This window comes from Lepus europaeus, chromosome X (assembly GCF_033115175.1).
Source record: "Lepus europaeus isolate LE1 chromosome X, mLepTim1.pri, whole genome shotgun sequence".
NCBI lineage: Eukaryota > Metazoa > Chordata > Mammalia > Lagomorpha > Leporidae > Lepus > Lepus europaeus.
In genome coordinates, this window is record NC_084850.1 from 100,768,406 (window position 1) to 100,782,096 (window position 13,691).

Below are 13,691 nucleotides of genomic sequence, written 5' to 3' on the forward strand. Positions count from 1 at the left end.
CACACAGACCCCAGGTCTGCTTCTTGCCTCACCTCTGGGGACTCATTCATTCACTGAAAGCTTCTCAGGCGTTCCGACGGGTCAGGTGCCACCCTGGGTCTTCGTCAGGGCACACCAAGCTGGCTTAGACATGTGACATGGCTGAGCCAGACTGGGAGTCTCAGTCCATCTCCGAAGGAACGGGAGGCAGTACTGGGAGTGGTATGGGGTGGGGCCACCACTGAGCCCTGTGTGAAGTAGGATCTCCAGCCAGCACTCAGAGCAGGAGTTTCTCATTTCTATGAGTTCGTTCTATCAATCAATCAAGCCAGGACTGAAATTTAGAGGAAGCAAGAATTACAGATACTCCGGCGCCGTGGCTCAACAGGTTAATCCTCCGCCTAGCAGCGCCGGAACAACGGGTTCTAGTCCCGGTCAGGGCACCGGATTCTGTCCCGGTTGCCCCTCTTCCAGGCTAGCTCTCTGCTATGGCCTGGGAGCGCAGTGGAGGATGGCCCAAGTGCTTGGGCCCTGCACCCCATGGGAGACCAGGAGAAGCACCTGGCTCCTGCCATCGGATCAGCGGGGTGCGCCGGCCGCAGCGCGCTGGCCGTGGTGGCCATTGGAGGGTGAACCAACGGCAAAGGAAGACCTTTCTCTCTGTCTCTCTCTCACTGTCCACTCTGCCTGTCAAAAAAAAAAAAGAATTACAGATACTAGGGCTCAGAACATAGACGCACACTGGACCTTGAAGCAAAGGCTTGAAGTGTTTGAGCTGACGTATAGTGGAGACAGCAAGTCATGTATAGGGCATGGGGGCTGAAGGGATGGGCTAGGAGAAACCACCTGAGGGCCAGATCATGCAGAGCCTTGAATGCCAAACCCCAAACTGTGGGATCTTTTTTTTTTTTTCTTAAAAGCAGTGGCAAGCCATAGGAGGACTTTGAGTAGGGTAGTGACATAGTTAACTTCGCATTTTAAATAGACTCTGACGCTGTGCTGAAAACAGAAGGGAGGGGGAAGAGAGTGGAGAAGCTAAAATTGGCAGGAATGATGGTTGCCTTAGCCAGGCGAGGTGGCAGAGGAGACGGTGAGAAGTGAGTGGATTCCAGAGATGTGAAAGAGGTAAAATGAACCATTTACTGGGCTCTGTGCTGAGGGCATTACAGCGATTATCTTATTTCATCAGTACAGCACCCCTATAGGTATCATTTTAAACCATTACATGTTCAAGGTCAAACAGGAGTAAACATTAGAGGTGGAATTCAAATGAAAGCAGTTGAATGCCAAAACCCATGCACTTAACCACTCCTACATACTGCTTCCCCCAACAAGGCAACAACTAGAAAGCACCCATTACATATTTGTGTGGATTTCCATGCTTAAATCTACATACACATTTCAGAATTCAAAAGGTACAAAGGGGTATAAAGTGAAAATTTTCCCTCCTCTCTGGAGGCAATCAGTGTTGTCAGGTATAGATGTAAAATGATGCACCTGGTGTTAGGAGTTAGCCTAGCAGTTAAGACACCCATGTCCCACATCAGAGCACCTAGGTTTAATACCAGCTCCAGCTCCTGACTCCAACTTCCTGCTAATGCAGAACCTGGGAGGCAGAAGTAATGGCTCAAGTACTTGGGTTCCTGTCCCCTATGTGGGAGACATGGCTTGCATTCCTGGCTGCTAGATTTGACCTGGCCCCAGTTCCAGCTGTTTGGGGCATTTGGGGAGTAAACCAGCAATTGGAATCTCTGTCTCTTTTTCTCTCTCAAATAAATACATACATTTACTTAAAAAAAAAAGATGATGTACTAGCAAGTAAGCGCGTAGTAATTTTTATATGCATTTCTTTTTGTGTGAGTGAGGCTGAGCACCTTGAGCCTCAACTGTATTTGATCCATCGGATTTTGCAACATGGCAATCACCATTGACCTTGATGGACCTGGAATTCCTAGCCAAGGAGAGGGAGAGCAGTTAAGAGAGCACTTAGGAGTTAACAGGAGGTAACCTGTAGGGTTGGAGTAGGCAAGTATTTAAGCAAGAAGGAGAGAGAAGTGGGAGCAAGGGAGATAGTTGAAGAGAGGGAGAGGTTTTCAAGATGCAGACTTCCCAAAAGGAACGCTGAAGACCTTGAACTATGTTCAAACTACAGGGACTCGGGAGCACTGCCAATTATTGGCTGGATGACCTTGTGTAAGTCACTTAACCTCTCTGGGGATTCATTTTCCCCATCTGTGAAAGCAGGGCTAATAGTCCCTTCCACGCAGGAATTAAATCGGTGAACACATTTAACAAACTCAGAAAAAGGCCCGTCGAAACATCATACGTTAGGATGACTTGGTCCTTTCTGTCCCCAGACCTCTAGCTGTGTTTTCAGAGGGAATGATGCGCCCGGCACACTGCTAGCCTGCAGCCCCGGGGCTGGAATGGAGGCCGGGAACAGCCGGCTGTGCGCAGGCGCGCGGCGAGCGAGGTGGGAGCGCAAGGGGCGGGGCTGCAGCCGCCTGGGCTGTTCCGACGATCGCGCGCCGCCCCCGCCGCGCCCCGCGCCCGCCCTTGCTAGCAGGCGCCTCTCGCCCCCTGCATTGCTGATGCTGCTGCTGGCAGACATGGACGTGGTGAATCAGGTACGCGCTCCAGCACCGCGGACAGAGCCCGCCGCTCCCGGCCGCCGAAGCCGGCGGCTGCCTTCAGCCCGCCGACTCTTGAGAGGTGGTGGCCAGGGTCCTGACGGCACAGACCCGGTCCCCGGCGCTGGGGCCGGGGGGTCTGCGGCAGGCGAAGGGAGGAAAGGGGAGGTGGTGGAGAGGTGTGCGCTTTTTGCCGCAGCGAGGGCCATCCTTACTGTCGCAGCGGGAACCACCAGAAGCCCCGCGATTTACTGGCGACCTCGAGGGGAGGAGGAAGGGGCCTAGGGGCTGGAGGATTCTCAGGACTGGGGAAGGGGCGGAGTGGGGGGGTAGGGTGGGGAGAGTAGAAGAAAGACTGGGGGCTGCGACTGAGCTAGGAAATAGAGCGACAGAAGGTGTGGGGGCGGGGGCGGGAGTGAGGGACAGCTGACACCAGCCCCTCCCAAACAGACTGCACCCCGGTTGACAACCAGGACCCTTTCCCTGAGAGCAGACCCGGGGGCGGGGGTTGGGGGGGCGCGATCGGTTCTGCCTCCTCAACTGCCCCTCATCTCCTCTCCCCCAACACAAACCCAGTGAAGCCGCGTCCCGGCCCTCCCCCACTTTCATGGGTCCAGACCCTCTCCGCCATCTCACTCTTCAGCACCTCCGAACCTCGCCTCTTCCCTAACCAGTACCAAACCCCTCTCCATCCCTGTCGCCTCAGACCCCTCCCCACTATCTGACTCAGCTTTACCATGCAGACCCCTCCCCCACTCTAGCCAACCCGACTCCCGCCCGCCCCGGTGATGACTCACCTTCACCGCTCAAGACCCCCTCCCCCACCCCAGGACCCGACTCCTTCCTCGACCTCTCCACCTGACCCCCTTCCCCTCCTCACTCACAGTTGGCTTCCAGACCTTCCCCTTTCCCCCACTAGTCCGGACCCTAACCCCATCTTCCTCACCCCTAACTCCTCTCCCATCTGACTCACCATCACCCCAACCTCTCCACCAGTCCTGAACCCTGCGATGGGTCTTCTCTCAGAGATCCTGGTGCTCATGCCTTCCTCAGGGTGTTACTTTCTCCTTTTCACCCTCTCTCCGAACATCACCTTCCCCCCACATCCCGCACCGAGGTCACAAGCCCCATCCCCTGGGTGCATCCCCTGAGACCCCTGCCCCTGGCCTCCCTCTCTACCTCCAACAACCCCACCCCCTCCCCGCGTTTCTCTCCTCAGCTGGTGGCCGGAGGTCAGTTCCGGGTGGTCAAGGAGCCCCTCGGCTTTGTGAAGGTGCTGCAATGGGTGAGTGAGGTCTGGGCTCCTGGGGTGGGGGTAGGGGATGCAGGGAGAGAAGTTGTGGGGTCTAGAAGAGCAAATGCAGAGTAGAGGGGGGAAGCAAGGAATGCATAGGAGGGGTGGAAGGGGATGGGGGGGATTGGGCTCCAGGGTGACATCCGGGGGGGGGGGGGGCTTGGGGCCAGAGCAGAGACAGGCTGTGACGTCACAGGGCCAAGAGTACCCCTGTTGAGAAGGGACAAATTGTGACGTTCTACCTCCTCTCCTGAAGTGAGGGGGGGAGGTGGAGCCTGTAGCCAATTTCTGGGGGACAGACTCAAAGCCAAAGAAACCCAGAAACAGCGATGGATACAGAGAGAATGAGAGATGGAGAATGATGGAGACAGAGACAGAAATGCTGCAAAAAAGAGAGAGAGATACAAAGATGAATGAGAGAAGCAAAAAGAGACAAAGAAGGGCAGAGGGAGACACACAGAGAACAGAGATGTAGAGAGGAATAGGCACAGGGAGACAACCAGGGAAACGAGGTGGGGGAGGGAAAGACGCCCAGGAAAAAGAAAAAAAAACCAACACACAGCAAAACAGACAGGAGGGAGACAAGGAGAGAGACAGAGACACTGACAGAGAGCGAGACACACACAGAGAGAGACCTAGGAAAAAAAGAGATACTGAAAGAGGCAGAGATAGTCAGAGACAAAGAGACATCTGAGAAGGCAAAGACAGAGAGAGAGAGAGAGAAACCAAGAGCAATAGATGCAGTGAGCCACACAGAGAACAGAGACAGGGACAGACTGACGCAGGCGGAGACAGAGACAGAGAAGGAAGAGACAGCCACACCCCTGTAATCAGCTTGTCCTTGGTCCGATGAGCCCTGATTAGGGGGTGGGGGCGGGGAACCTCTCCATCTGCTGCTGCCTCTGCTGGGCCCCCAATCTGTCCAGAGGAGGGCACCCCCCTCCCACGGGCACACAGGCTCACTGTGGCCATCGCCATCCCTGCTACCCAAGGTCTTTGCCATCTTCGCCTTTGCCACATGCGGCAGCTACAGTGGGGAGCTCCGGCTGAGCGTGGAGTGTGCCAACAAGACGGAGAGTGACCTCAGCATCGAGGTTGAATTTGAGTACCCCTTCAGGTGTGACTCCTCTCTGGGATCCCAAGTGACGTGAGAGAAGCAGGGGTGGGGTGGGATGTGCCAGAACCTCTTCCCCCCAGGGGCCTCTGCCCAGCCCCGACCTCAAGAGGCCACATCCACTTGGATCACCGCTGGTGCACTGAACACCTGCCTTGTACCTGGCACTGCTCTGGATATCTGGGACCATGTAATAAGCGAGACAGGCATATATATATATATATATATATATATATATATATATATATCTTAATACAGCAGGTGCTCAGTTAATGTTCGCCAATATTATTTAATCTCCATGCATGCATGCCATGCACATTTTTTTGAGAACCTGTTCTATGCCAGGTACTGCACAAAGTATTAGGGACATAAAGGTGACTCAGACAGACCAAACTCCCTACCCTGCATGATAACAAATACACGAATTAAGAAGATAATTGCAGATCGAGAGAAATTCAAGGAGGGGCTCCTCATGCAGGTTCCTATACAGGATAATGACAGGGCAATGGTTAGGTTCAGGAGCTGATGAAAGCCCCCTGGACAACTGTGACGCTCACTGAGCTCACACTGGGTGCTGGGCGCTAGCTGCACGAGAGTGCGCACAGGCTGGTGTGGCCACTACATCCCAGGACACAGAGAGTCAGAGCCACAGACAGTTTCAGGAGAGGCATCTAAGGCCCCTCCACTACTTAGCCAAGTCACAGAACTATACTGGCTCTCAACTTCCTCATCTGTGAAAGGGGCTAATGAGACCCACTTAACAGGGTGGTAGTGAGTATTAAGTGAGCTTCTAGTTGGCAGGTGTTTGCCACAGGGCCTCGAACAATGATGGCAAGAAGAAAAGGCCTCAGGAAAGTGTGTCCTGTGATGGAGAGGAGCAGCCAGGGACCCCACCACCACCACCACCACCCCCTCCCCAGGTCACAGAAGCCAGCAAGAAAACAGTTTGGGGCAGAATGGGGGCACTGCTTGGGAAGCCACAAGACCACAGAAATCCCCTGGAGATCGCTCCTTCCCCCGTGCCTCCCATGCCTAAGACTCAGGTCCTGAGGCTCTACTGTCTACCCACCCTAGTCCCCCTGATCAGTACCTACCTCCTGCCTTGCTTCTCATTCCTCCTGGGACAAGCCCTTCTCCCTGCCAAGCCCCCTAGAAATACAGACTCTCAAACCCAAATGCAACTCCTCGCTGCAGCACTTGGCAGCTGTACAGTTTTAGACGGGTAATTTAACCTCACTGAGCCTCTGTTCATCTGTCAAATGGGTGCAATAATGCTCACTTTAGAGAAGCGCTGCAGGGGTGTCATTAAATTAGGCGAACTAAGTAAAGTGTTTAGCGTAAGCTCTCCCTCGGGACCTTGGCTACACGAGGCCGAGGCCACAGAGAAACCATTTGCTCTAGCTCAGGATCCGGGCCCCCCCCCCCCAACGCCAGAGTTCCAGGATCTCTGCTCCAATCCTTTGCCCCCACCCTGCCATATGTTCTCCCTACAACCCTCCCCTCCATCACACCACAGGAAAGGCCTTAGTCTCAAGATACTGTTCCATCTGTTCCTCTACACACACACACACACACATCCTGTTCCAAGATCCCTCAACTCTCTTTTCTGTCTCTTCCTAGTGGCTAGATCCTCCTCTGCTATACATACATTTTTTAAAAAAGATTTATTTATTTATTTGAAAGAGTTACACAGAGAGAGAAGGAGAGGCAGAGAGAGAGAGAGAGAGAGAGAGGGGTCTTCCATCTGCTGGTTCACTCCCCAATTGGCCGCAACGGCTGGAGCTGAACTGATCTGAAGCCAGGAGCCAGGAGCTTCCTCTGGGTCTCCCACGCAGGTGCAGGGGCCAAGAACTTGGGCCATCCTCCAGTGCTTTCCCAGGCCATAGCAGAGAGCTGGATTGGAAGTGGAGCAGCCGGGACTTGAACTGGCACCCATTTGGGATGCTAGCACTGCAGGCGGTGGCTTTGCTTGCTATGCCACAGTGCCGGCCCCTGGGCATATGTTTTTTTCCCCTCTCAAGTACCCGGCGTGGGGTAAAGAGACGAGTCAGCACGATGTAGGGGAGAAACAGTTCTCAGATCCCAACTCTGCCATTCACCCACCAGCAGTGAACTTCAGGCAAGCTAATACACTGCTCCGAGCCTCTGTTTCTCCTCGGAGCAAACCTTTCTTGAGCACCTACATGCCAGCGCTCTTCCAGGCCCTGAGGATCCAGCAGTAAACAAAACAGAGCCGGGGGGAAGACCCTACCTTCTTGTAGTTTCAGCCAAAAAATGATAAGGAGAAAGCAGCCGAGGATGGTCTGAGTGCTTATGCCCAAGCTTATTGCCAGCGACATGGGAGGTCCAGGCTGGAGCAAGGAAGGAGTCTGAGTGACTGACAGTTTAAATCGTGAAACCAGGGAAGGCTTCACTGGGGAGGTGACAGTTGAAAGCCTGAAGGAGATGAGGGAGTAAGACATGAAGATATCTAGGGGAAAAGCATCCCTAGCCAAGGGACTAACCAGTGCAAAGGTCCTGGGGTGGGAAGGTGCCTGGCGAGACCTAAGAAAACCCAAGAGACCAGAATGCCTGGTTTGGTGTGAGGGCTGAATAACACCCATCTCACCAGGGTACGTGGAGCAATGAGGCAATGTGACTGGTACACAGCAGGTGCTCTGTGAGGGGGCATTTCCTCCTCTTCCTGGGACCTCATCAGAATCTGGGAGACTCATGTCTGGCGGCAGGGGAGGGGGATCTTCGGGGCCGGGCCACACCTGCCCACGTGTGTCTGCAGGCTGCACCAAGTGTACTTCGATGCACCCACCTGCCGAGGAGGCACCACCAAGATCTTCCTCGTGGGAGACTACTCATCATCGGCTGAATTCTTCGTCACCGTGGCCGTGTTTGCCTTCCTCTATTCCATGGGGGCTCTGGCCACCTACATCTTCCTACAGAACAAGTACCGAGAGAACAACAAAGGGCCCATGCTGGTGAGTGTGACCGCAGAGATACGGCGCCTGGGGGACATACAGGCACGCAGCCACCCTAACAGCCACCCATGACGCTGCGGTGGCGCCAGCGGCTGGGTCCACACTGGACGCAGCAGGGACCTGGGGTCACAGAGGCCACAGAGACAGACTCACAGCCCACACAGAATCCCAGACAGGCCTACGCTTGTGAACCTGGCAATTCTCACCCAACCACGCAGTCTAGATCCAAGGAAGAGCAAACAGAGGTTCACTGGGACAATCAATCACACACATCACCTCCTCCCAGACATACAATGACACCAATTCCCATGGGCGGATGCGAGTGGGAAGACACACCGCTTTCCACAAATTCGGAAACCATCCCACGGGGCTCCTCCCCCAACAGCTGCACCCACATATTACAATCACATGCCCACGCCCCACATCCTCTATGTCACAAGCTGGCAGGGCCACCTTCAGGTAAAGTCAGGGGAGACACAGGCCTGTTCTGGGGTGGGGCGGGGTGGGGTGGGGGGGACCCTCCTCCCAAGAAAGCCTGCGCTGCGAGGAGTGATCAGTGGACAGCTGTCCACTCACACTGCTGCCTTCATCACCCCTGCCTGTTCTAGGACTTTCTGGCCACAGCAGTGTTCGCCTTCATGTGGTTAGTGAGCTCATCGGCGTGGGCCAAGGGTCTGTCAGATGTGAAGATGGCCACGGACCCAGAGAACATCATCAAGGAGATGTCCATGTGCCGCCAGACAGGGAACACGTGCAAGGAGCTGAGAGACCCTGTGACCTCGGGGCTCAACACCTCGGTGGTAAGCCCTGGGAAGCTGGCTGGGCTGCCTGGAGGAGGGAAGCTGGGAAAATCGCAGCCTGGCAGGGGGAGTGGGAGAGAGAGAGAGAGAGAGAGAGAGAGAGAATATGAAAGGAGAATCGGGAGATCCAAGGGGACTTCCTGGAGAAGGCATGTCAACACCAGAGCATTGAAGGATGAGACAGCATTTGTTAATCACTGTAACACCACAAACAGGTCCCCCAGGGAAGAACATGAGGCCTTCTCTGTAGATTGGGCTTGGGACACCTGGATCCGAGATCCAGCCTTAGTGGTGTCTCTAGCAACTCAGTAGCCTCTTGCACCTCAGCCTCCTCCTGTGCAACATGAAAGAATAACCTGGACGCCCCCTACTGGCTGGAGTCAGACTTTCTGCGCTCAGGGTCCCGACTCTACTATCTGCAAGCTCTGTGACCTGAAACTAGGCACTCAGCCTTTTTGGGGATTCAGTTTGAAGACCTAATCGTGGTCCTGCCTCCAAGTTGAGTATTTAGTAAACAAATAACATACAGCACCCGAAGTGCCCAGAAAAGGGCCGGGCCCCAGGTAAGTCCTATACAGATGCTCCTGTTTCCTGTCTTACGATGCTGGCAGCTTAGCCTGGCAGGGCCACAGTGTAAGATGGAGACATTAACTCCTGCCTCAAAACTGATTTTAATGCACAACATGTAAAGTGCCTAGAAGAGAGTGTGGCATAAAAGGCAAAAGGCAGAGAGAGCGTTTTGGGTTTTAATAAATAGTTTATGTAAGTCCCACATACGGAAATCTTTAGAAGTACCTATATATTTTCTACATGTGCACTTATACATATATTTGTATGTATATATGTGTGTATGTGTGTTAGTGATATATCTATGTAGTAAAATGTATGTTTAGTTTGCCACATTACAAACTTAAATTTATTATGTTTTATCCATGTATAAACGTGTTATGTAGGTAATACCTATATATGCAAATTACTCATGTATGTTATACTGTTGGCTCTCAACATCCCCCGGAATCTGAATTCTAACTCGCTCTCCCAAAGATGCTTTTCCTGCACACTGACGTTCACGCTCTGGGACTCAGGGGTCTAAGAGCCCTTTGGGAGCCCACGGATTCAGGCGCGACGTGCCCATGACTACGCGCGGCGGGGGGGGGGGGGGGGTGGCTCGACGTCCCCTGGGATCGCCCAGCAATGGGCAGGGGACGACAGCCAGCCCTTGTCTCCCTGCAGGTGTTCGGCTTCTTGAACCTGGTGCTCTGGGTCGGCAACCTGTGGTTCGTGTTCAAGGAGACAGGCTGGGCCGCTCCATTCCTGCGCGCGCCTCCCGGCGCCCCTGAGAAGCAACCCGCACCCGGGGATGCCTATGGCGATGCGGGCTACGGGCAGGGCCCCGGCGGGTACGGGCCCCAGGACTCCTATGGGCCTCAGGGCGGATACCAACCCGACTACGGGCAGCCAGCCGGCGGCGGTGGCGGTGGCTACGGGCCTCAGGGCGATTATGGGCAGCAAGGCTACGGGCCACAGGGTGCGCCCACCTCTTTCTCCAATCAGATGTAATCTGGTGAGTGACGGGCGGGCAGTGTGGCCAAGGAGGGTACATGAAAGGAGATGGGCGGGCCAACGAACCAATAAGAGTCAGGGGCCAGCGATTATGCTTGCTGGGCAAGTAAAGGCCGGTGTTTGAAGGCGCCGAGAGGTATGGCTACATGCGAAAAGAGCGAAAAACTAGCCAATGAATGGGGAGAAGGTGAACGGGGCCTGGAGATGGGCAGGATGAAGAACCAATCGGAAGGGACGTAGAAGTGCAGCTCTGCGGAAAGGCGGGGAAGAAGTGGGCAGAGCAACCAATGACAAGAAGGACTAGCGGGGGGACTTGCGCAGTGGAGAATCAGCAGAGCCCCCGCAGGGAAGAGAAGGTGGGTCTTAGAAGTGACGACAAGCCAATAAGGTGGTAAATCCAATAGATGGTGAGGGTAAATGGGCGTGAGCCTTGAAGGTCAGATGAGCTCACCAATCCGGGAGGAGACGATAGATCTGCCGCCTCTCCCCAATCCTCGAGGTGAGGGAGGTGGTGTGCAATTTCAAGAGAGGAAAAGGGGCGCAGCGGGGCCTTGGAATGCCTTGCCGGGCCTCGTGGTGGGCCCTAAAAGAGGAGCGATTTCCCTCAGAGAAGGCTAAAACAGGCAGGAATGGCAATGCACGCGTGGAGGTAGCTTCTGGCCCTGAGGTAGATGGAATGGAAAGGGCGGGGCGGGGGGGGGCGGAGTTGTTAAGCATCCCACTTCTAATTCATCAACATGTTCTGTTGGCTCTACCTTCAGAATATTTCTATGATCTTCCCACTTCTCCCTGCCATCACCCAGGGACCATTCTGTTCTACTCACAGAGTCCGGAGGGATTCTGTTAAATCTGAAATTAGGCCACGGCCCTCCTGTGCTCAGAACTCTACCGTGGCTCCCATCTCACTCAATCAAAAGCCAAAGCTTCACTATGGTCACATTTATCCCCATCCACCAACACACACACACACACACACACCCTTCTCTGAGCTCCCCTCCTACCACCCACCCCTCACTCACTGTGATTTAACCACAGTCCAACGGCCTCAGGGCCTTTGGACTCGCTCGCCCTCTGTGGTTTTACACCCACACACACTGATGACATTACCTAGCCAGCTCCTTTTCCTCCTTTTGGTCACAGACCCTATCTGGAACAAGTCCCCTTGTTATCTCTCTCATGGTACCCTGTGCTTTTCTTTATCACAACCTGTAATTAGTAGTGTACATGTGTATTGATCATCTCTTCCATTAGACCACGACTTAGCCATGCTGCCCAGACATCACTTAGAGCACTCGTAGTGTTAAGAAACTTTTGATTGAGTAAAAGAAACAGAATCCTCTGGGATCCCAGGGCCTGCCTTTCTGACATCCCCTCCCTAGCACTCTCCCCCCTTGCTTACGCCACTTTTTCTTTCCATTCATTACCTTATGTGACCCTAGACAGACCCCCCACAACGGAAGCTCTAAAAAGACAGGGCTCTGTTTTTGTGCAATATAATTTGTCACCACTGGCTAGAACATTCGTTAATTTTTTTTTCTTGACTGGTGGAGGGAAACCATCATGGCTTTGATACCTAACCCAGTGGGGGCAAGGTCAGGGCTATCTTCGCAGTAGGGTCAGCCGGGATGAAGCTGGCTCTAAGACTATGTGAGAAGAAAGAAAAAGAAAAGAAAAAACAAGGAGGAGGGTAAATCCGGGGAGCCCAACCCTTGTCTGAGAGCACCAGCTTTCTGGACCCCCTCTCCTTTCTGTGTCTTTTGTCTCTACAGGTCAGTGCAGCCCGGGAGGACCCCATGGGTGGGCAAGAGCTCAGGAGAAGGCCTGCCCCCCTTCCCAACCCTACACCCTAGGTCTCCAGCCCTCACACCAGGAGACCCTGTCGTTGCTGTTTATATATATATATATTATATATATTATATATAAATATCTATTTATCTGTCTGAGCTCTGCCCTCACCCACTGCCCTCATGCACTAAGGGCCCAGTCTTGAGTGGCCCCATTTCTTACCCCTGCCCCTGCATCCTCTGGCCCCTCTCTGTTCCCCCAGCCCTGTCTCCTGAGGCTTGGGGGCTCTGAAGGGGGGACAGGGAGGGACCAGACCTCGGCTGTGTGGGGAGGGCGGACATGGCTTCAGACTCTCCCCCTCTCTCCTTCCCCTCCTTCCAACTCTGGCCTTGGTTCCTCCAGCAATGACTGAACAGAGGCCATTAGGGGAAATTCAACCCAAGGGTAACTGGGGGGGAGGGGCTTGAGACGGAGCAGACAGTTTAGGACCCAAGGTGGTCTTGGAGGGGAGCTCTGGAGTGGAGGGGACTAGTCAGCAAGGGAGTTGGGTTCCAGACATACTGGACCTGGAGTGTAAAGACATTCTGGTGGGCTTGGAAGGACACGGAGGGTGTGATTCTGGAGAGGGCAGGACTAGAAGTAGGGCAGAGGGTGGGCTCCAGAGTGGACGTCGTTTCCCAGTAGGACAGAGATGTGACTTGGGGTGTGGGGACAAGGTTTGGAAGACCGCTAAGGGCCTGGTTCAAGGAGCCAGGCTTGAAGCAGGCAGTGGAGAGGCTCCAGGGTGAGCAGGTCTTGGATTGGGACCAGAGTCGATGGAAGGGGCGTGGCTTGGAACATTCAGGCGACTGAGCTTGAAGTGAGATTTAGGAATGGGCCCAAGCTTGGGGTGAGGGCTTGGTCAGGATTCCAGATGGGGCAGGGCTTATAGTGGGGCATGCGTGGTGGCTTTAAAAGGGGTCAGCCCCGCCCCAACGGGGCATGAAGGAAACCTCTTAAAGGGACCGGTTTGGGCAGTGGGGCGGGGGTGGGGGGGACATGGTTAGGAGCTGCGGAATGAGTTTGTTAGGGACTTCGGAGAATGCCCCTGGCTGAGGTCGGGGATGGTTTGGAGACCGCGGGGTGAGACCCAGAGAAAAGCACCCCCACCCCCTTGCCGAGACAGCTAGGTAATCAGAGGACAGAGCCAGTGGGTCCGTGGGGCTGGCCCACCCCTCTCCCCCTTCCCCTGCCCCCTCCCTTCCTCCACACCCCTCCCTGTCCCGTCCTGGGGTGGTTGGAGGCCCGGTCTGGAGCCCCATTCCTGCACCCTCTGCTGTGTCTGTGATGTCGGTAGTGCCTGTGATCGTGTGTTGCCATTTTGTCTGGCTGTGGCCCCTCCCCCCTTCCCTCCAGACCCCCCCCTTTCCCGCGCCCTGCGGTATTGTTTGAAGACCCCCTCCCTGAGGAAGAACAAATATGATTAATTCTCCTCCCCCAAATAAACTCCTCAACCACCTAGTCCACCCGGCTCTACTTTCGCGGTGTTTCTTTTTTGGGGAGAAGGGAAAGGGT

The 13,691-nt window shown here is 54.5% G+C and overlaps 1 protein-coding gene across 1 annotated transcript; it reads left to right on the forward strand.

Moving 5' to 3' along the window:
• The first annotated feature begins 2,528 nt into the window (after positions 1-2,528).
• On the forward strand, positions 2,529-13,331 carry SYP (synaptophysin). The gene is made up of 7 exons (XM_062183370.1): positions 2,529-2,606; positions 3,829-3,894; positions 4,896-5,020; positions 7,794-7,989; positions 8,598-8,789; positions 10,023-10,353; positions 12,122-13,331. Exons 1-6 carry the CDS (start codon positions 2,571-2,573, stop codon positions 10,347-10,349), a joined length of 942 nt encoding a protein of 313 aa, XP_062039354.1. The 5' UTR covers positions 2,529-2,570; the 3' UTR covers positions 10,350-10,353; positions 12,122-13,331.
• The last annotated feature ends 360 nt before the right edge of the window (positions 13,332-13,691 follow it).

What these genes read in the sequence shown, in the direction of transcription:
- SYP (XM_062183370.1), top strand. Translation starts at nt 2,571, where the DNA reads ATGCTGCTGCTGGCAGACATGGACGTGGTGAATCAG. An exon ending in ACATGGACGTGGTGAATCAG is followed by an intron (nt 2,607 to 3,828) that starts GTACGCGCTCCA and finishes TTCTCTCCTCAG; the next exon opens with CTGGTGGCCGGAGGTCAGTT. An exon ending in CGGGGCTCAACACCTCGGTG is followed by an intron (nt 8,790 to 10,022) that starts GTAAGCCCTGGG and finishes GTCTCCCTGCAG; the next exon opens with GTGTTCGGCTTCTTGAACCT.